The sequence below is a fragment of the Neolamprologus brichardi genome, chromosome 1 (genome assembly GCF_056152115.1).
Source record: "Neolamprologus brichardi isolate AB-2024 chromosome 1, ASM5615211v1, whole genome shotgun sequence".
NCBI lineage: Eukaryota > Metazoa > Chordata > Actinopteri > Cichliformes > Cichlidae > Neolamprologus > Neolamprologus brichardi.
Window position 1 is genome coordinate 14,463,213 of NC_142104.1, and position 24,007 is coordinate 14,487,219.

At 39.0% G+C, this 24,007-nt stretch overlaps 1 protein-coding gene across 2 annotated transcripts in view; it reads left to right on the forward strand.

Moving 5' to 3' along the window:
- Positions 1-24,007, forward strand: part of kif26ba (kinesin family member 26Ba) — a 94,535-nt gene that overhangs the window by 18,831 nt on the left and 51,697 nt on the right. For both annotated transcript variants that reach the window (XM_006779924.2, XM_006779925.2), the window contains exons 3-4: positions 8,349-9,017; positions 22,269-22,450. In XM_006779924.2, the coding sequence (XP_006779987.2) occupies positions 8,349-9,017; positions 22,269-22,450 (851 nt within the window). The remainder of the gene's footprint in view (positions 1-8,348; positions 9,018-22,268; positions 22,451-24,007) is intronic.

Sequence of the window (24,007 nt, forward strand, 5' to 3'; positions counted from 1 at the left end):
TATGCTAATTAATTTTCACACTGCTGTGACAACACAAACTTTCTAATGCATTTCTCTTTGTTATTAACATGTGTCAACATCACAAGCAAGTGTGTAAATGTGTGCAGGCAAACTGTGTGTCTGTTCATTTAAATGAATACTTCACAGGATTTATGCACATGTGCTAGTACGCATTTGTGTGTTAGTGTAATAGGTCACAGTTATGTCCTAACCAATCTAACTCCTACTACCATTATTGGATCATATGAGGGAATGACCAATTAAAAAGGTGATTAAAGGAGACATACTTCAGAGAGGGAAAGAGAGGAGGAAGAGGGGCTGGAGGTAATAAATGAGCGAGAAAGAGGAAACCTTCTGGGGTTCTTTAGTTATTTGTCACAGAGGGGAAACAAAGAAAGAGAAAAGCAGCGGTTGGTTTGCTTAATATTCTGGCACTTGCGAACATGCTATTAAAGAACAGCTTCTGCTAAGGGTTATTTGTGATGTGTGCAACAAAAACACTAATCTTCCACTTAGGTAGCTTTTAAAAACAAGGAGTTAATGTAGCTTTTATTAAGTGTAGTGCATTTCAACGTTTTTATCTATCTGCACTGAATTGTTGGTGTGGTTTTTTTATGTATTCTTTACGCAGGCTCTATTTGTCATCATGAAGCATTCCCTGCACAAGTATTCTTGTTACTTTACCCGTGTATTTTCTTCTCACATTTATAGTTAAGTCTCACTGGTGTCATAATTGTTTAAGCGGTATATTTTTTTTAGGATTAATACAATCCAATATCACATATAGTTAAATTAATTATTGACATTAATAATATTTTCTTTGTCTTGATTTAGAATTTCTGTTTCTATCATTTTCTATCCGTTACTTTTTCTTTTTTTACTTTGCCTTGTGTTCCATTATCTGTTTAAGTTCTGGTTTTTAGTCATTTCCAGTGATTTTCACAGTGATTTTCTCAAATGGACTTCCACTCCTCTTTGTTTTTGTTTATTGGTTTGTTTGGTTTTCACTTCTGTCTTGTTTTGTTCTCTTAAATTTGGATTTAATTTGCTTTTTGGAAGTTATCTTTTTCTCCTGTCCCCACTTGATATTTCTGAAATTTGGGGATTTTCTTCCACTTGTATGTTTTGTATCTTGCGTTTTGGTCCATGATGATGATCCATACTGACATTTACATTGACCACTGATTGATTCTTTAAGGTTTCTTGGTATAAGTTAGGTAAAAACTACAGTTTCAGCAGCTTTGGTTCAGCTTCTTTGTTGTTGTTTTTATAAATTATTTTTTTCTCCTTACAGTGAAGCTATGAATTTGAACTACTATTCAACTGTATAATTTTGGAGTGTGATAGCTTTGTGTATGTAACACAAACATACACAGTGCACACTTTTTAAAGGTATACTTTACCTTTTTACCTTCTTTACCTTCAGGACTGCCTTAATTCTTCGTAGCATAGATTCAACAAGGTGCTGGAAACAGTCCTCAGAGACTGCCACTCGCTGGATATTGTCTCTTTATTGGACCGTTTTCTGTAAACCCCAGACATGGTTGTGCAGAAACCCACTCGGAGGATCAGCAGTTTCTGAAACACTCAGCCCAGCCCATCTAGCACATTCAAAGTCACTCAAATAACCTTTCTTCCCCATTAGGATGCTCAGTTTGAACTTCAGCAGTTCATACTTACCTAATCTGCCTAAATGCAGTAAGTTCCCACCATGTTACTGGCTGTTTACATACTTGCATTAATGAGTAGTTGAACAAGTGTCCGGACAGTGTCTGTATGTGTACAAGAGAGAAAAAAGATGGTATATGTTTTAGACGTAATGGTGTGTGAGACCTGTGCTTGACCTTGGTCACTGCAACATTGGGTAAATATACCGTATATGTGCCTATCCATGGGTTTGATGTGTGTGATGTCATTTATAACCTGTGTGTTATTGACCTTCATCCTGTGAAGACATCAGACTCAATCATTCACACACATGCACACAGTCTCCATCATAACTGCGATCATGGGCTGCCAACAGAGTTGAAATTTATAATGTTTTTATCAGTCTCTTATCTGCTCCATGTCTTTGCTAGTTTACATTATTTGTGTGTGTGCTTACATAGAAGTATATGAGCTTATATAATGTGTATGCTCCCGTGTTGTCAGAGCAGGTGCAAGAGACCGTCTGCATCTCTTCTGCATGAATTCACTGATTCCAGACCTGCTGAGAAGTGCCTGTGTGTCTGTGATAGGGTAAATACAGGAGCAAATAGTGGAGAAATGGATGAGCAGAGGGATGAGTGAAGGCATGGGAAGGAAAGACTTATTCTGCTTTGTCACTCATATGGAACTGATTACATACATTCTCCAGAATAAACTGGCAAACAACAATAAAGACTACACATATAATACACATCAGTCAGTTTTCTTTCTGTCTTCTCTTCCCACCTTTTCTGTTTTCTTAGTTTTGAATGTGATATGATGCTATGAACTGATGCTAAATATAGAAGTGGAATCAGTTACAGACAGAAAATAGGAATACAGTAAAGGAGGTGGGTCAAAGTGTTGTCTCATAGTCAGTGGTGGAAAGAGTATTTTTTCCATGTATGTGTGTGTGTGTGTGTGTGTGCTTATGAAAGGGATGTGTCTTGTTGAGCTTGACAGCCTATTTTCCTGAATCCTTTACCTCCTGCACACTCACAGACACACACACACACAAACAGTGAGGGCGAGCTGTCTCTTTTCATCAAATCTCAGTAATAGCATCCTTCTGTGTCCAGTCTGCACTCATCCACCCACACACACAGATAAAAACGCACACAGTCAAACACACTGACTGTCAGCCACTAAGAGTTGCTGAGGTCACTTTTCAGTTACGTTGGACTCAATCGCCATCTCTCTCTGCTTTTCCCTTATTCTGTCACTCCATCTTTGCAGCGTAGAGCCGAGGATGCGCTTGTCTCCCACGTAGGAGGAAATGAATCACACTTGCACACACATATAGACTATCTGTGATGCTGCGAGTGATTGAGTCACTCACAGAATACTGATGAAGTCAGAGGTGAAGAGATGGGTTGAGGAGATGAATAGGTGTGATGAAAGAAGGAGGGGAAGTGAGGAGAGCAGAGAATATGACAGTTCACAGCGAGAAGTTATTATCAAACTGTGCAAAACACTAAAAATCTCTGTTAATCTGCAGGGTGTTTCATATTGGTGGAATTGGTAAATGGTACAACATAAGAACATAATATTAAACTATGCTAGTTCATCAATAATGCTGCACATGGCAGCATCCTTGTCCCATTTGTCACTTCTTGAAGTAGGGATGCTCTTCTCCTGCTGACCCGTTGCCATGCAGCTGGCAGCTGCTTCCTCTATATCCATAGGTTCTGTTTTCAGCCTGAATTCAAAATTTCCTATGAATAGAGCCTACCTTGTCTGGTAAGATACTTAACTCAGTTCAAAGTTATGCTGTTCTAATGAAAGATGAGCTGAATATAACAAAAAAATGAAGTATTAGTAGGGGGAAAAATGCAGAAATGGGGTCATCGAGCAGGCACAGAAAGCAAATTTGCATTTTGTGTGTACAAGGTGTTGTGTTCATGGTCAGCGTTTGCAAAAGCTGTCTGTTTTTTCATCCCCCATCTTTCCCCTCAGAAACCACAGCTCTCCTTTTTTTCAGTCAGGCAGCTTGGCTGCTTCTCAAATCTTAGCTAATTGGGAACAACAAGACCCTCATCTCAAGGACCATACACCGTGTCCACTTTAATGCTGCTTTAGTCGCCTGTCTGCTGTGCTCTCACAGTTAAGTGTGTGCATGTGTGACAGGGTGATAGAGAAGGGTCAAAAGATGCCAAAAGAGATTAAATGTTCCCTTTTTGCCAATTTTTGGCAAAGATAGGACTTTTCCAACTCAGTACAAACAGGAAAAGCGGAAAGCGGGGTTATTGTTTTGGCACCGATGAGAAGAATGCTTCACAATTTGTTCACAGTGGTTTATTTTATCTGTCTCCCTTTATAACTAACACAAACAGTCTGGTCTGGTCACAATAATTAGAATGTTTATGTAAAGGCTGTAATGGGAAGATATTACTTATAACATATATAAGAAATGAGAATTTCCATTCTAGAGTCATCCCAATCCCATTTCACGCATGTTTTTACTTAAATGTGTTTAAATGCTCGACAATTCTCTCCTATTCATTTTGAGTTTGTCATTCTTTGTCTTCTTTTAGTGCTTTGTGCTGACTAACTCAGTGGCCAACGCTATTTGACATTGACATGGCATTACACTTTTCTTGGACATCTACAATAAGTTTGAGAGTACAGCAGTTTTCTTCCATTTACCAAAAAGTCCTTTTGGTGATGATCTCAGGGATGAAGAGAAATAGACTCTGTCTAGAGTGAAAATTTGAGCTGCACAGGGAGAATTTAGGGTTCTTACATAAGCATTAATAAAAGTAATGTAATTTGAAACCATAAGCCACTACATTAACAATACCTAATGTTAGAATTTTTATGACTATTAATCATTATTAATGCTTTCCCCCTTCAGTCAAAGCACTTCCCATGCAAAGAAAAAGAAAATTAAAGCTGTCAACTGTATTTATAAATCTCATTGATGATTTACATGTTTGATTTGGCGAATATATACCAGGCAAAGGATGTTGAATATGGAGCTGCCAGGCAGGAGGAAAAGAGGAAGACCACAGAGAGGATTCATGGATGTAGCGAAGGAGGACATGCAGAGGGTTTATGTGATGGAAGAGGATACTTCAGAAGGGATAGGGTGACATGGCTGAGCTGCTTTGGCAATCCCTATAGGAAGCAGCCAACAAGAAGAAGTTGTATTTACTGTTAGGCTTCACCTCAACTTTCTCCTTACAGTCTCACTCCAGTAGTCTATTTATTGCCGCTTGAAGTGTGCTATTATTGTCTCACGTCAGGCAGGAGTATGTTTGTATAATGCTATTACTCCATGTGTGGGTATGTGTATGTTTAACAGCATGTTCTGTTCATTATGCTGCTTAGTTTTCACAAGAACAAGTTACCCTTTATCCATAAACACACATGCACACACTCACATACTCAGCAGGATTTGAACTCATGCCGCGTGTGTGTGTGTGTATCTTGTGGTCTAGTGGTTTGTTGACATAGTCAAGCAGGCAGTTCTCACATTGAGAGGGTACGTTTTACTTTAAAATGAACACACACACATACACACACATACATACATACAGTGTATTGATTGTAAAGCTACAAGCTTGTCATTGAGAGAGGCTTATTAGGTGTGGCAGACAGGATGTTACATTTACTGTTTTTTTTTCCTTTTTCTAATAGGCTCCTATTATGTTATTAGCATAATAAGAGCCACCAAAGAAGCTGACCACACACACACACAGATATACAGTTGGGAAGCCTTTGTGTTAAAGCAGTATTATTTGTCAGTAATGTGATAAACAGCCCATTAACTGTTAATAACACGAGTATGATGTATTGAGCGGCTTGATAGATCCAGAAGGGTTGTTCTGCGTGTTTTTATATCTTCTCTGTCAATCATCTGTCTCAATCTTAATGTCTAAATCTGCTGAGAGATATCCATCACATGAATATTGATTGGATGCACATATACACATGGACATAGAAATTCTGCATCTCCACAACTCGTGTATTGATTAAACTTCAGTAAACAAAGAGTGCCCCCTCATCTCTTTGGTAAATACTGTGCATACACATCTTCTTGGCATGATGTACTGTGATGTTCAGACAAAGGTCCCAACTGTTGAGACTGAAGTGTTTGCGCATACATTACTGTGTCTTGGGTTATTTAAACAGCTGTACGAATCTTTACCAAAGACGAGATTTGAAAGCAATGGCTCTGAGATGCTGCAGTGCTTGGTAATAGCATCCTTTAGAAAAGATTCATGTTAGGGTGCATGGTAGAGTACATCCAGAGGCACATAAAATAGCAGAGAAGTGATGCTCTCGGTTCTTATTCAATCTTTTCTAAGTTAAAATGCCATGAGATGATTTTTACATTTAACCATGCACTCAGTCTGTAACTATCACTTAGGCAGAAAAGGGAACGAGGATGCGCATCCTGTTACACAAGAAGTGGGCTAGTTGAAAGCAGGAAGGTTGCACTTTGTAGTACCATCTACCACAGGTGTTTAATTGAATTACAGAGCTCTGAAGCAGACATGTACACCAGACCTGCATTTGGGTGAATAATAAGCTCACAAAATCACAGTCATTTGAATCCTACCATCAGTCTCAAGGGTCCTAAGGAAAGCTAAATTTTATGAGGAAAAGCCATTTCTATTTAATGACCTTTGCAAGATAAAGACCTTAATGCTTTATGGAAAACCTAAAAAATAAAAAAAATTCACCAGGGTCAAATGAGGTTTAGATGCAGATCTGTATCAGGGTGTGCGTGTGCTTGTTAACTTTGATATTAAGTCCAAAGAGTCATAGCAGGAGATTTAAAGTGGCTTTGCTCTATCCAAGTGGTTCCAATTAGTCTGGAAAAACATATACAGGCTCAACACGCACCTTTTAATATACAAATATCTATGCACAAAGGCACAGATAAGTCCACAGAGATTGGATGAATATCGTGATTCTGCACACAATAATTGTTCTCACACACGCATCCACAAGGAGTAACCGGAAAAAAGTTTAAAAAGAGAGATATAAAGGATATAAAAGAGAAAAATAAACAAACTGACCCGTGTTACTTTGGTTTTTTCTTCCATTGCTCATGTTTAACCATTGGTTTACATTATGCGCAATATAAATAAAGTATTGACTCAACCTATAGTATGAGTCTCTTTTTCTTTACATTTTTTTCTAACCAAAAAAGGCATAACACACTGTTTTTACACCTCAATGCCTTTAATGCTGACATTTTTCATATGTGGTGTCTGTGTCAGGTTAACTTACATAAAGAGCTGATTTATATATTTATCTGTATACTTATTACAGAATCATATCAATCACAATGTTAAAAGTAAGGCTTTTTGTTTGGGTGAACAGGTTGAACAAAGTATAGAGAAAAAGAGCACTGTTTTTCTATAGAAGCTACTTTAGTATAGAGGTGTTAAGAGGACTATCTTTGGAGGAGCACACTTAAATGGTATCCCAACAGGAAGTGATTTGTAGTAATGTGGCAACCAGATACACTGTATAGTGAGTGACATCCAGTGACTTAAAAATTTTAATGCCAATGGGCTTAAGTGTGACAAGTGAATCTCTTCCTGTGTGGACACCCCTACACCCCAACTGTGTGGTGTTAAGCTATGTGGGGTCCAAGCAAATCTCTCACATCTCAAAACACCGCCGTCACGTCCTAAAACTCCCCCCCTTCCTAAACAATTGGTCATGGCCATGTTGCCATATCATTTTTTGATTGGTCGACATGGTGCATTTTTCCACCAATAGGAAAGGGTGGGGGTTTTTGTTTTTGTTTTTGCACACAGGCAGAGAGTGCTTTTGAGCGTTTTCCTTATAAAATGCTGTTTTTACCGTTTCTTCCCGCAGTAAATATAAACAACAATAGTATTCAGGAAGAAAACCAAACATTGCACATTTTTTTATCATAACTCTGGTTTTACGTGGCCTATCAACACAATTTAAAATCTGGTATAAAGTCCACACTTTTTCTGTCAATTGTTCCGTCTGTCCTGCTCACATCTCCAATGGTTGCACACGTTGTCATTAACGTGGCTTCACTCCACATCAGCCACGCCGCTTTTCTAGCTAAAACACCGGTGTCGGCACATAATAACGCTGTCTGATAGCTCGTGTTCTGATACCTGACGACTTTTTTCCTGAGAACTGAGACTTGACATTTTTTTGTCTGATACCTGACGACTTTTTTCCAGAGAACTGAGACCTGACATTTTTTTTGTCTGAGACTGAGACCTGACATTTTTTCGCCTGATACCTGATGACTTTTTTTTCCTGATACTTGACATTTTTTTGTCTGAGACCTGACAACTTTTTTCCTGATACCTGATGACTTTTTTCCTGAGACCTGACGATGTCCTAAAATGTACACCGTACCGAGGACATAGTGTGTGTCTGTCTGTGTTTTTGTGTGTGTACTTGTTTGTTCACTTGGTGTGTCTGTCTTACTACACTCCTTCCCTGAGGCTGAATAACATGCTTCTTGGTTTTTCTATAAATATTCATAGTAAAGACTTGTTCAACATGGCTATGATTTCCTCCTGTCTTATCCTTCGTTATCTTAAAGGTTTTCTTAACATATCTCACTGCCAGCTGTTCTTGTTCATTTTGCTTTCATTCAAACCTTCAGTCATGAGTCTAAATGTTTCCTTTTTTTTTTCTCTCCCTCTTTCCAGGATCCCTCATTCTCGCTCCTTCTCCACGATAAACTTCAGGTGCCCAACAGTTCTCGCCGGGCGTGGAACGAGCGTGACAGTCGATGCGATGTTTGCGCCACCCACCTTACTCAGCTCAAACAGGAAGCTGTGCGGATGGTTCTGACTCTCGACCAGTGGGATTTATCTCCAGCCTCTTCCCCTCCAGCCCTGAGTGGACGATATGGGTCTCAAGCACCTCCGGGTCCGTCATCAGGAGCACCAGGAGGGCCTCTGTCACGTGAATGGCCTCCCTTTCTCCCTTCCTCTTCCTCCCCCTCAGCTGCTGCTGCTGCTTCTCAGCCTGCCCACACATCCTCTCAATCCCCTTCTCCGGTTCCCAGCCAGACCCCAACACCAAGCCCTAGCCATGGATCATGCAGTCCACAATCTCAAGGTGCAGGGCATAGACTGGGGTCCAAGCCCAGCTCTCTGGGCCTCGGAGGTGGAGTGGACAGAAGAAACGGGTCCCCTAGTTCAGGAAAGACATCTGGTGGTCAGCAGCAGCCAATGACTGGAGTAAACAGCCCTGGAAATAATGGGGGTAGCAGCAGTAATAATGGGACTGGAGCAGTACTGAGCACGGCAGCTCTGCAGGCACATCAGCACCTGAACAGAACAAATGGAGGAGTCACACTCTATCCATATCAGGTAAAACACCTATAGATGTGTGTATTTTGGCGGTGGGAACGTATGTGTCTGTGTCTGTGTGTGTATCTTGGACTATCTGGACCGATTCTTCCCACAAGTGCATTGAAAATATTACCATGGAAACAGCAGAACTATATCATTATATAATCAAATGATGACAGACAAGATGACTAGTCTCTATATGTGCGTCTGACAGATTAGGCAGAAGTTCGGTACATTTACACTGGTCATTTTGCAGGTTTGACTTAACATCCGTAACTTACGTGAAATGTTTGTTCTTGTACTTCAGAAAGAGCTAAGGACAATTTAAAGTAAATGTTTTCTCCTCCATTATAATAAATATATGGCTGACTGTCTAGCAAACACAAAAAAATGTTATGACTGGGATGTAGATACTGTTAAAAATTACTTTTTTATAGAGATTTTTGCTGTCAGGCCTCAATATGCTCTAAAAAGACATTTTTCAGCTCTGACACATGCCTCCTGAGTGGGATACATGCATGCTAAGGAGAGAAGGAGAGATAGGAACCAAACACACTGTGTGATGTTAAAAGAAATTCAGAAAGAAATAAGAAATACTTTAAAATCCTTACCACTCAGTTTCTGGAATATTTGTTGATCATATCTCAGTCTGACCCGAGCACAGAGACCCTATCCACACTTGGTTTTGAGATACGTCCTAGCTGATATGATCACATGAACTGGACTGCTGGGGCACACTGGTGTTTACATCTATGTTTATCGTGTCTCTATCGAGGCTACTTCTGTTTAGATTTTCTCACTGTCCTCAGCTCAAAGAACCCAGCTCACACATATCTGACGTTGGTTAGAGTGATTTGGCCTCACAGCATCTCAGATGACAACATTATACTTTATGTTTTTCAAAGCATTGCCATTCCCAAACAAAGAGATGACAAGTTCATGCTTTTCAGCATCTTTATTGACTCGCTTTCATTGTCGTTTCCACATGGCTGGAGCTTTTCAGCCACCAGCCGAACACACAAACACCAACAACAACAATCATGACAGGAGTTAGCCCACACTTTAAGCAGGCGAGGCGTGGTTGCCGATGCCACTCAGGTGCGTCCGTCTCCCCTGCAGTGGCACCACAGACCACACCCCGCCATCTCCTTACTAAGGAGACAAGAGGGAAGCAAAACATGTTGATATCAAGCATTAAGTTAGCACCGAGCACGATTCAAAATTCAAGTGGAAAATAGAGATAAAAGAAAATGTTTTAGGAGGATACAGGAAGAGAAGAAGCACAACTTCAGAAAAAAAGGAGGATGGTAGGAGGGAGAAATCGCCTTAGGTGAACAGTGGTCTAGAGGTGTGTGGAGAGAGGCAGTGGTGCTGAGACTCCAGGGGAAATCCAGAGGTGTGTGTGTGTGTGTGTGCATGTGTGTGTTAACATGAACGTGTTATACAGATGTAATAATTCATACAGTGATAATTAGGACTCCGGGGACTCTATGTCATACACCCCCAGTCCCTCTTCACTCTTTCATTCTCATTCATTTTCTTTCACACTTACTCTCCCCTTACTTCGCCCCTATTATCTCTCCTGCCGTTCTCACACTTTGTCTGCTTCATATTCATCCGCTCTTCTATCTTGCTGTTATCCCATCTGCTTTTACATTTTTTTTATTCAACCCACGACTAGAATCAGATACAGAGAGATGGAGTGATAGATGGAAATGACTTTGTACACTCTCTTGAATTGTTTCGTTATCATGTTCTACCGGTCAGAATAAATTAGGTTTGGAGGCTTTTATGTATTCTGGTATGTCTTTGTGGAAATTACAGTCAAAGAGTTCAGATTTGAAAGAGCGTTTCTCTTTTGCTAAATTTCATTTTCTCAGAAAATAAAAAGGCGTTAATTTTTTTTTAGGTTATGAGGTTTAGGTTTGTCTGTCTGTTAGCAGGATTGTGCAGAAAGTTATGCATGAAGATTCCAGCACATGTGGGGGCTTGGCTCAACCTAGAAGTCCGTCCAGCCATCTATTCTCTTCTGCTCATCCTTATCAGGGTGGGCTGGAGCCTATCGCAGCTGTATTAGGGCGAGAGGCGGGGTAAACCCCGGACAGGTTGCCAGTCTATCGCAGGGTCAAAGAAGAAGTCATTAATGTTTTTGAGTTGATCTGGATAACGATCCAGGAGTCTTTGGAAGAATTCTTCACTATTGTGAGACTGTGAAAAAAAAATCAGATATTTCACATCATATGTACATTTATACACCATCTTTATGTTCAATAAACTGTTCAAACATGGTGTTCAGGGCAGTTTGCATCACTTTTTTCATCCGCTACTTCAATTTTACACATCATTTCATAGTTTCATTGTTTCATGTTGCTTTTTTGACCGTGCTCCACTTAGAAAATTTTCTTTGATTTCAACTTAGCCAGCATGAAAGCAGAAAGGTGTTTTGCTTTTTATGTGCCTGCGTCACGTTTGTTGTTTCTCCATTCATGTGTATGCACATCTCAGTCCTTTGAAAGCTGCCTGAACAAAGGAAAGTCTAGAAACTGTTCACAAACGTTCACTTCGACTGAACCATGAACGGATTAGATTTTGGTGGTCAGAGATAAAGATCCCTGTAATCTTATAAAAAACATTTTGGTTCAGATGCACATTTTATTTTACCACTTCATAGTGATATCATAAAAAATTCAGCAAAGAAAATATGGACATTGCTTAAGATTATAACGTACTTGACATTGGGTCAGATGCTAAATTGGTAATGCTAATCCTGGGTGTCCAAAATTTAATTCCTTTAAAAGTGTTTACCACATACATTCCCTTCAGGCTACTTTTTGTCTGTTTTGTAATTTGCATTTAGATACATTTTTGCGTATATTTGTGTGTGAGTGTGCCTTGTTGTGTGTGCAAAGGGTTTGGGCTATAAGAGTGTGTCAGCCAGCATGCATACTTGCACATCATTGTGTGCAAACAGCGTATTTTGAAGCTCTGTGTAGATGTGTAGGAACGTCTTTACATGATCTCATTCTGTATTCTGTATATGAATTAGTATGTGCGCTGGGAATTGTAAAATCCTAGTGAGCCTGTGTGTTTCTGGCGAGGCGTCTGCAGTAATGGTGCTTCAGTAGGAAAGGAGAAACGCGATAATAAATCACCCTCATTTAGACTAACGCCTGCTAGAGAAGGAGATGGGGGGAGGAGCTGAATGGAGACATAATCAAGAAAATGAAAATTGGAAATAAAGATGAAGAAATGAAGAGAGACTAGATTTAAAGAGCAGAATGATGAAGAGAAGGTTTAAAGCAGGACACAAGCGATAATAAGGCGTTGCATGTGACATTTTAACATCTCTATGTTTTGACAATCTCAATTCTGGGACATAAGGGTTTGCAGGGAGATGTAGACAAACTCTGCATTTCTTCTTTGCCTGAGAATTTGATTGCTTTGCTGCTTGCACCACAAAACAGAGCCATAGCTTCATGTTTTAGCATCAGTGGAGCTTTCATTGGGTCTTACAATAGGAGATGATTGAATGCAGGCCAAATGAGAATTCTCCTCCAACATGCTCGCGCTCTTCAGCAAAGTGAGGGAGACAACAAACACGTAGATTGACAGCAGGGAATGTAAAGCATTTCTGTGCTCAAAATCTGCAGCAGGAATCGGTGGGATTTATGGGAATCGTGTGTCTCATTGTTCAGAAACATTACTCACAACAGAGCATTAAAGTGAATTATTGGTTTAATTCATTTTGATTATTAAAATCTCCAGTAAAGTCTCTAGTCAGGGGTCGCACAACAAGAGATGAATTGAGAGAGGGAGGGAGCGGTTGTAGGTAGACAGAGAAAAGAAGCCGCCTGTCTGCCGGCATAGCTGACATAAAATTCTTGCTGGGTCAGCAGTCTAAGAGGTGACTGCTGCCACGTTTTATATTTATTAGAATTGTTTTTCAGTTCCATGGGAAGTCCAGGACAAAAGGAGACATGAATTCAGTGAAAACAAGTGGGATTTCTTTACTAGGCTGTAATGGTGCCTGGGTTATGGAGCCATGGTTTTGAATTTTCTGTGAGTTCATAGTTCATTTTGCTTTTGTATGTTTTATGATTTCTTTTTTCTTTGTTGAGTCTCCAGTTCTTAGTTCTTCCCTCTGTTCACTTCCTGTCCCTCCATCAGTCTTGTCTCTGTTTCTTAGTTCAGTTGTGGCTTACTTCATGTTTTATTTTGGTAGCTGTTGGGATTTTTATCTCACTTTACTTCCTTTGTCATTTGCTTAAGTTTAGCTGCATCCTTTTACCACAGGCTTTTTCACCATCCCTAATTACCTCTTGTATAGCAATGTATATTTATATATCCCCAATCAGAGTGTCTGTCTCCCTTGCATTTGTTTTGCTATTTAAAGCTGTTGAATTTTGTTATGTTTGGGTTATTTTCATAGACTTTGTCTCCTGACTCAAAAGGTCAGATTTTACATTACACTGTTTTGTCTGCGTGCCCTGCATTTGGGTCATGTTTCTGCTCACCCTCAACATAGATGGCAACAACAGACATTTTCACATGGACAGATAATGTTATATTCCTGATTAACACACTTTTTATTTAGCCAAGTTCAGTCTTGTAGACTTGCTCTGCGCTAGTAAACTGACTAACTTTTTAAGTGCACTGACTGTATGTCATAAGTTACAGGCTGAGGACTGTGCAGACTTGAGAGACAAATGGAATAAACTGAAAACACTCCTTTAGTTGGGAGATAAAGTAAAACAAAATAACAGAGCCCATTCAAAATCCACTCTAAGGGAAGAAATCCAAAATGCTGCACAAAAGGCCAGAAGAGTATACTACAATGAAGTTCAGACTAGCTAGGCTTTCTTCGCTATAGCTATCAACAAAACCTAAAACTCTGTTTGGAGATGGATCTCACAAAGGTGGTCTACAGAGGTGGGCTCTGTCAGGCTCTGTGTGCAGACACATAAAAATTGTGGGTTTTGTGGATCAAAATGATGAAATGATCCCTATGAGTGCCACCAGTCAGTTTCTACAAGAAAATCATAAAACCTAAAGAGAGAAAAGCTTTAATAAAAATCACAATTTTAAAATCTTGAATAACAAAAGGACATAAAAGTTGGGGCAATTACACTACCTTTTTCAGTTTTATAATTTTTAACTTTGATGGATCTATATTGTTGTAAGGGAAAAGGTGACCAGTAACATATAATGGTCTAAAGGTTTTTATTTATTTATGTTTTTATAAGCTGCTCAGTGTCTGAAGTAAATGTCTGAGCCTCTAAATTAAAAGCAGAGTTCACTGACATGTGGTCCTTTAATTAGTTTGTAGACAGAGCTTCTCATTCTGCGACAAACCAAACTGTCTATAAAAATCACGTCCATATCAAAGGCTCACTTTAGCTCTGCAGGCTTGCTATGGGAGTGTTTTGGTAGAATGAATCTGTGTGTCTCACTCCTCTCTCTAGCATGAAAACGCTAATCCAACATTACCTCTGCCCTCGTGCTGTCCTTCAAGCAGCTAATTGAAAACAGGTTTATACAGTGTGGTGTGTGCGCCTCTGTGTGCGCCTCTGTGTGATTCCAACAGTGGTTAGATTAGCTTTTCTAATTTACCGTGAATCTGTTGTGCCTATTGTGTATGGATTGTTTCAGTTTATCTGAGAGAAACAGGATGTCGAATAAAGAACACACTTGCAATCATATTGTTTTGTATAAAATATGTTTTTATTGCCAGACTATAATAATAGTTGGTCTACACATTAGAGAAGTTTGTGAACTGAAGGTTTGACCTACTGTGTAAATCTGGATGGTAGGAGTGGGCAATAGAGCCTCAAAATTATATCATAACATTTCAAGCAAATTTCCAATAACATATATGAAGATATTACAAAAAAGTTGCCAACAGTAGAAGAAGCATTACAATATAGTAGTAGTGACAGAACATAAGGCAAATGTAAGCACAAAGTAGCCTGGGGAATGTTATACCAGGGACTTTTAAATGAAATTATACAATAACTACAGTGGCCTTGAGAGGCCAAACGGACTGCAACTTAAGAAAACACCAGCAATAAGAAAAATGCTGCAAAAGCACACAAAACACAACAGAAATTGGAAAAACGAAAACAGAAATAGGAAAAAAACACAAGGGAAGTGTTTCTGGGGAGACAATAACCCGACGGACCAGTTGGAGGAACCCAAAACATGGTAAGTGTTTTTTTTTAGTCATGATTCATATAATACTGATGACGGATATTTAGGCTAATAGTTAGGCACACTTACCTCTCATCTTTTCTTTCCTCACAAAACACAAAATAGATCCTCCACTTCTTTTAAGTATCTCCCAGCGCAATTCTTACCATATTTTGGTTCCTGCAATTGGACCGTCGCATTATTGTCTCCCCAGAAACACTTCCCTTGTGTTTTTGGAAATCTGTTTTTTCCTATTTGTCGTTTTTCCTAATACCGTTGTGTTTTGTGTGCTTTTGCAGCATTTTTTTTTATTGCTGGTGTTTTCTTAAATTGCAGTCCGTTTGGCCTCTCAGGGCCACCATAAATAACAGCCTAATACTGTTGCCTGTAGCTTTTTATTTACAGAACTCATTTTTCACCATGTAACTGCATCTGTGATTTACATCCACCATATGGAGTGTAACTAATGAGTGCTCCAGTGATGCTCAGTCATTTTATTTGTTTAATTTTGGGTCGCACATAAGCAGCTGTTCGCATATCAACAGATGAAAGAAGATTGTTGTTGCTACCTTAACAGGAACCATGTTCTTGCACAGTTTACTAAGTATTATGCTTCGTTAGGGGTAACCAAACCACTTCCTTCCTGTTAAAGCGACTCCCTCTTTAGGTATTAATCAGCAGCAGCAGCTGACATGCTGCTCTCCCTTTCAGACATTTTTGGGCTTGTGTCGTGTGTCCTTGAGACGATAAATGCATGGCATTGCTATATGACTGATATCACAATATGACACTTCTATATCGTGTACAGATTTAGGCTGGTATTATCTAGTGTGGTATGATATGGCAAAGTCCTACTGGGTGGAAAGAGAAGAGCCAGCTCTTACCTTTAAATGTCAGAGCTTGATAGAGAGTAAGCACAGCTAATAGTCTTCATATTATATGTTTTCCTGTATAAAATAAACCTACATTCCTCTCAGTTTACTTTCTGTTCTTTTAACTGGTTTTCATTTTCAAGCATGCTGGCCTCTAGTATGTAGCCTTGACAGTGTTTCTGTGTTTCTGATTTGATTATGTAATATATCATATAACTAAACAGATCTCATTTTCATCTCCTCTCTCCTCACAGTCGCTTTCTATCTCTCATGCATTCTCTGGCCAAATTATTAGGAACACCTACATCAGAGTAGAACAATTCTGGCGTCAAATTTACTACATTAAAAATGTGTTTCCAATATTTTCTTGCCCTTTAACATTAAGGACACTTGAGCCTTTAACCCCCTTGCCTCATTATGGGTGTTAAGGACTCAAGTTTACAAATATATCGATAATTTACTCCCTCTCAACATCCATTTCTGTCATTTCCCTTTATGTATTGCCTACATTTCATGACTGGGTTTCTGTTTCCTCCAAGCTTACTTTCTTTTCCTTCATAGTTTGACACATAAACTCCTGCTTCTGTAACTCTACCACCTCTGTGAGAAATAAATAAACATCCTTCTCCGTGTGCTCACTTCTGTATTTTTTCGCATTTCCTCCCCCACTTTAATTTTGAACAAGCGGCCTCTTTCTCTCTTCCGCCAAACCACTCAAGTAAGTGCTTAGATGGTTTTACAGATTGTGTTTATTGCACCGATAAGATCAGACAGGACCACACACGTGTGGACACACAACACACAATTTCTATTCCCCTTATACAAAACTGAAGGTGCAGATTGTATGTTGGGCGCCTGTAATATGAGAAAGAATAAAATAAGAGAGACTGATGAGTAAGGTAAATGCTGGGGAAATGGTGTTTGTGATGTAATGAAGATGAATTGGTCAGCTTTTATTGTTTTCCGAGAGGGGAGTGAGAAATGTGGATTACTGAAATAATATAGAGGAAAAGTGTGAAAGAAGTATAGTGTGCTATTGTATTTTTTTTTATTTAATAACCTGGAAAATCTAATATCAGATTTGTCAAAGTCCCGCATTGACTGATAGAGTCATAGGATCAGGTTATTTTGTAAAAACACAGTCAGATGCTGTGTTTTTCATTGATTAGCTGCATTATTTTCACCTCTGGCTGTTGCATTATCCTCAGTCATCTCAATTTGTCCTGCTGTTATCTATATCCTTTTATCTGCTGCTGTGACCTAATATCCCCACAGGAATCATTAAAGTTTCATTCAATGTAGGATAACCTAATTTATTGTAAAGTATAGAGACAGCAGCTCAGCCTTTGTGTCCTGTGGGGAAATCTGAATGGGACATAATTTACTTTAATGAGTACTTTATCCAAAATGCTATGTAAATGCTTTGGCCAGGTGACCATCAATTTTCTGTATGCGCAGCACTCATGTAGGATTAATATGACAGCTCTCAAATAGTGGCTGGCTTAATGACAGAGATAAGGCACCCATTACCACCCCACCGCTACAGAGAAACACAGCAAAACTGTTGAAATCTCATGATGATTTTAGCCCTGACGGTAGTTTAATTAGTAGTTAATTAATAGTAAATGTTTGATTAATAATTAGGAGTTAATTCAAATAAATGACACTAACAACGCAAGAGGACGAGTTCAAGAGGTGAAGCTTAGCAGACAGATATCAGCTACAGCTGCCTACATCTGTGCACCTGTCAGTCAAAGCTCAGACTCTGTTACAGCTCTGTCTAGACACGAGGAAGCACAACGGAAAGATATAAAGGAGGGTCCTGCCTCAGCTGCCAGTTCAGAGTGTCAAGACGAATTTCAAGTGTAATATTTATTCAGCCATGCGCATGTAAAAAGAAAGGTTACAATAACTGAAAGAAATTTACTTGCGATTGCGTCAAGTGCAAAATAACTAAAGAAACAGATCTGTCTTCTGAGAAACAGATGAGAAAATTGTGTAAAAGAAAAGGTAGTTCACTGCTTCTGCTTCAGTGGTACAATAAAACTGAATTAGTCTATTTGCACAGATGCAGTCACACACACACACACACAATCCTATTACAAACCAATAACAGCACTTGGCAAAGTCTCAGATGTAACACAAGAGAACACACAGTCAGCTACAAAAAAGGTGTGGAGGCTGAGGACAGAAGTATAATGCTGTTGTTAACAGTTGCTGAGAGCAGACAGTGAGCTGAACCAAGCAAACCCAAGAGTGTGAGCCAATTAAGAGGAGAGGTTCAGATGGACAACACAAAAATCCTCAGACGTAGAGAGAGCAAACTAGTAGATTATGTGATGCTTAGACCTTAAAATACATGCAACTGCTACAAAGGGAGGAAATTAGCTACACAGACAATAACCTTTTTTAATACCAGGCTATAAACATATCATTTCCGTTGTAAAGTTGGGCATTTTAACAGGAATATCCAAGGATTGACTCACTTTTATAGCCAGCCTTAGGTGGCAATTTGAGGAACTGCACTTTCACTGTTACTTTAGCTCTGGAATTTGCTGCTTTTTGGAAATTACATGTTAATGAAAAGGGTAGATTACAAAGAACATCAGTGCAAACAGCTCAGCTATATAACATTTGGTGATAGTCAGGAACTTTGCTGTGATTAGTGTGAATGGCAGTAAAGTGTAAATGGTATTGCAACATGACAATATTTTAAAGAAAGGGTCTGCTTTAAAAGTTAAATGGTCGCCTGAAAGAACTTTCTTCCTGTTAATGCCAGCATGTCTGGCCAAAACTTACAGGTCACCTGAGCACTAATTTAGTAAAAGAAGAGCAATGCCTAACCCGACCAAAGACACACCACATTTGGTGAGAGGTGAGATTGGGTAAGTGCAAAGGGGACATTTTTATCAGCCTCAGCTATACTTGTGTTTACCCACACTAACATTAACATTAACCTGCTACACATTAGCACTGTTTCCATGATTTAGGCTTTTAGATCATAGCACCACTAAACACATTGCACACTCTCAGTAGAATCTCCCTGAGCCAGTATCATAGCTGTGGACTCTTAAATCGTATGCAGTGACTGTAGGCTATAAACTGGTGTCTCTATGTCTGTCCAGCCTTGGTGGTCTGAACTGCAGCACCAGCACTCAAAGCTATACATTATTAAACCACCTAGCTTGCATAATAACATTGTGTGGGACAGTGGGTTTGTTTTTTTTGTTTTTTTACATTGTGTTAGTAGTTTTCCTTATTTTATTCATCAGAATTTATGAGTAGCCAGTACAAAAGCACAGGTAGTCCTGTAGCTCGCTGGACCTTCATTTCATATGTTCGCAGCTTGTTTAATAATGCAGGAGCACCAAGCCAGGTCAGAGCTTTTGAAGCAGCTGTAAATGTGCAAAGGTGTGTGGTATATAAACTATAGAGGCATCTCATTTACAATAGGTAATTTATCAAGGCAGCAGGTAGTAAGCTTGGACCCCAGCAGCCCTCAGCAATAAATATAAATACGTTGGAGCTGATTTAAGCGCACAGGTACACACATATGCAGAGACACGCCTGGCAAGAGCACATATAGACATATTCAAAGGGACTTACATTAACACACACAAAAGCTATAATTCCTTTATTGGAGTGTGTGGTCATGATTTAGGTGCTTTGCTGTCTTGCTGTAGGCAGCACATAAAGAACTGTAATCAATAATCCATATCTGTGTCATAAATGATTTGTTTTAACACACGCATGCATGCACAAACCCATAAACACATACGGCATAGAGTACATGCAGCTGTGGCAAACTCACATTCAAATCAGTTAATTGTGCTATATCAGTTCTTCTTAACGTGTGTGTGTGTGTGTGTGTGTGTGTGTGTGTGTGTGTGTGTGTGTGTGTGTGTGTGTGTGTGTGTGTATTAACATCTTCGTGGAGACCAAAAATTGGAAGTTTACTATACTTGTGAGGACCGACAGCCCTTGTGGGGACCAAAATACCGGTCATCACGAGTTTGAAGGCATTTTTGAGACTCGAAATGTGGTTTTAGTGTCAGGGTTACAATTAGGCTATGGTTAGGTTTAGGGTAAGGGTCAATTTTAGGCATTCATTTTTTATGGTTGGGTAAGGTTAGGGTAAGCAGCTAGGGAAAGCATTATGTCAATGAGCTGTCCCCACAAGGATATACATACACATGTGTGTGTGTGTGTGTGTGTGTGTGTGTGTGTGTGTGTGTGTGTGTGTGTGTGTGTGTGTGTGTGTGTGTGTGTGTGAGAGAGAGAGAGAGAGAGTGAGAGAGAGAGAGAAAGAGAGAAATAAAGACATACTTATTTTTTGTCTCAAGCAACTACAGCAATTTTTTGTGATGGACATGACAACACTCAGTGCAGAAACGTACTGCTGTAAGATAGCTTGAAAAGTTTCCACAGATAACATGTGAACCCTGAAACAAAACATTAGATATCTATTATATCTAACTGATTGGATATGGCAGGTTAGCTATGTAAATGTATTTTTTGTAGTTATCAGAAGTAAAAAGACTTACTGCCACTCCAAGAGGAGCGCTAAAGTAACTATTTTAGCAACCATTCCACCTCAATAAGTGTATTTTCATTTCAGATTCTGTATGATACACATTACATCAAGTTTGTCTTGTGCACTTGATAAAAACAGTAACTCAGTCAAGAAAGCAAATGTAATTTATTTAGAGCATTATGAGTACAAATCAAATCAAATCAAATCAAATCAAATCAAATTTTATTTGTCACATACACAGTCATACACAGTACGATATGCAGTGAAATGCTTGGACAACTGCTCGTGACCTTAAAAAAAAAAAAAAAAAAAAAGGCTATGAATAAGATAGGAAATAAATAAATAAATATGAAAAAATAAAAAAGGGGTAAATTTAACCAGGAAGGAATAAAATAAAATAAAATATAAAAAATTAAGTTAAGAATGAGATAACTGTACAACACAAATTAGAATGAAGGGTAATTTAACTGGGAAAGAATAAGATAAAATATATAAATTAAAGTTGAAAATAAGATAACTGTACAACAAAATACACAGTATAGACATATATAAACATATATAAGAATGTATGAGAAATATAAATATATATACACACAATACCATAGCTTACCATAGCAGGGCTTTCCCTTTTTATCCACGCTGTCTTTCTTCTGTCTAATAAAACGCAAATGGTACGAGCGTTGATCTAATAATAAATCACAAATATGGATATAGCTTATGATGGCAGAACAACCCTGCAGAGATAATGAAGCTAGATATGTTAAGATTATTAATAAAAACAGGGAATAGCGAGGAGAAGAAGGAAGGGTCGATCTGACAAAAGTATACATGAGGTTGAAAGAAAGACACCAAGGAGAGAGTGTCTTTGTTTCTTTGTTTATGTCTGTTTAGGATGCAGACAACATTCTGCTGCTGGTTCACTTTGATCACTAGAGAGGTTTTCTGTACACACAGACACACACACACACACACACATAGGGGCATGCAATAAGTTATCCTTCAACAGGAAACAAAATGGGTGTGGAAAACCAGACTGTGTTCTCATATCTGACCATCTGGAAAAGACAAGGGTAGAGATAAATAGCAGTCATGTGTGTGTGTGTGTGTGTGTGTGTGTGTGTGTGCAGTTTGTTTGTCATGAAGTACATGCACAAACTTAGCACAATCAAAGTATTCATGAGACAAAGTCTTATCACGTCTGACTGGGTGGGAGAAGGGAGCAGCAAATACTGACTTTGCTGCCAGTCTTTGTTTCTGATTTTCCTTCAGTCGTCTGTTCTTGTTCTCTTTCACTGTGTCTTTAATGGGTTTTTACATTTTCACATTTCAGCTACTGCTGTGAAAATTATTGTTAGCGCTCACTGTTAACACTAATGTTGTTAATTGCACACAATCTTTCCAAATCTCTATGAAATTTTGTCCAGTCTCCACTAAACTCATAATTTCTGTGTGTGACAGCAACACGTTAATACCAGCCTCAGAGCAGTGCTTCCCAAAAATTAGAAATTGTCTCATTCCTACTGCATAATTTATCATGTAATGAAATGTGAAGTTCCCATCAACAGTGTCTAAGTCTCCAGGCCCTGTGGATATTGTTAATTAATTAGTATTTTTATTTATTATTTAACTCTTGTTGGTTTTGTCAATTATAGTAAAAAAGTCTTTCTCTCTCATCAGATCTCCCAGATGATCTCAGAAGTCTCCAGAGAGGGAATTACCGAAGCTGCCCTGAACCGCTACAACACACACTCGCCCTCACACACAAATTCATCATCACATACAAACTCTCCCTCTCACACTCCAGCTGCAACCACCACAGCAGCGACTGCCACCTCCGCTGCTGCCTCTTTCTTTGCCAGGTAAGATTCATTTTACGCAGTGAGTGAAAGCCAAGAAGATCACCTCTCTCATCTGATCCGTACACTCCACGAATCATTCCAACAAGCAGGCATTGTAATTAAACGTGATCAGGTGCAGTATTGAATTTCTCTCCAGAGCTGTAAATATATCTGAACATCTGCTGCGTTTGTTCTTTTGTATTTAAATTTGACTAAAGCTTGACTAAACATGACAAATCACAAGCACGGAAAGCCAGGGAATCTGCATACGCACAGCTAGGGCTGCCATGATTAGTCGACTAGTCACGATTACTTAATTTAATAGTCGACGCGTCGTTTGAAGCTTTGTAAGATCCCAAAAGATGCAGGAATAAGTAGTAGTATTTAAGAGTGTAATAACGGACTGAAACAGAAGATGGCAGCACTGCAGGTACAAGGATGCCAGCTGCCGTTAAACCCCGAAGAAGAAGAAGCTGTGTCCCAGAATTCGTAGCGCGGCCCAGCCGCAGTTTACAACAATGGCGGCAGCTAGTTAGTTTTAATGTTACTCTTATTATTCTTTTTGGGTCACAAAATAAACGTTTAACATATTTTCAGGCGAGAATGTAACTGTGTAAACCTCAAATATCTGCTCAGTTTATCAAGACACCACATATTTTCAAAAGCGCGTCGACGTTTTCGGAGACGTCTGTTACCCACCAGCTCGATAGTTAGCCGGGGGCAAGGCTCACTAGAGCCCGTGAGAACACCGGACTCCCGGCAAATGGTTTTCAAAGCCACCGCCCTCTTTTGCTACTCAGGTTAAACATGTAATATGAGTCACTTAGATAACTTAAAAATGTTATTGTTTGGCTTTTTTAGTATTTTATTTGTTCCTAAGTAAATCGGTTTGGCTGAGAAATAAAGTTATAGTTTTTGCACAGCTGAATAAACGTCAAGCAGACAACTGATTATCAGAAGTGTGAGATGCTCAAGAATATACTCCGGTGTCCTGTTATATTTTAGATAGCAAGGAGCAGACGAGACTGAGTTTATTAAACTTCAACGAAACAATCTGCAAATTTCATTAAAATTTAATAAACTATCATCTTGTCTTTATTTTTAGTTAAAATATACCTTAAACACTTCAAGCTGTAAGCTAATGATAGTTATATAAGAGCAGATGCGTGCTGGTGCAATAAGCTGTACGTTTTATGTCCAACGGATGCATGATCTGATTAGTCGACTAATCACAAAAATAATCGGTGACTAGTCGACTATCAAAATAATCGTTTGTGGCAGCCCTACTCACAGCACTACTGATTTCATTTAATCGCACAACCAACACTTTCTTGGGATTCAGTGGCATTTTGTAGAGTAGTAGATTTATTGTTGCACAGAAATGGCAAACTCATTAGTTCATTTATGCAAGTCTCATCATTTAGTTTCGTTTGTTCTGAGTTTAAAAGTCCATAAATCCCCTCATTCAGGTCGTCACCTCTTTATTCTCAATTGGTTCAACGAAGCAGGAGGAATTAAAATAACGGGCTGACAAATAATCTCATTGTAAGATAAAGGTGATGAAAAAATGGAATACTA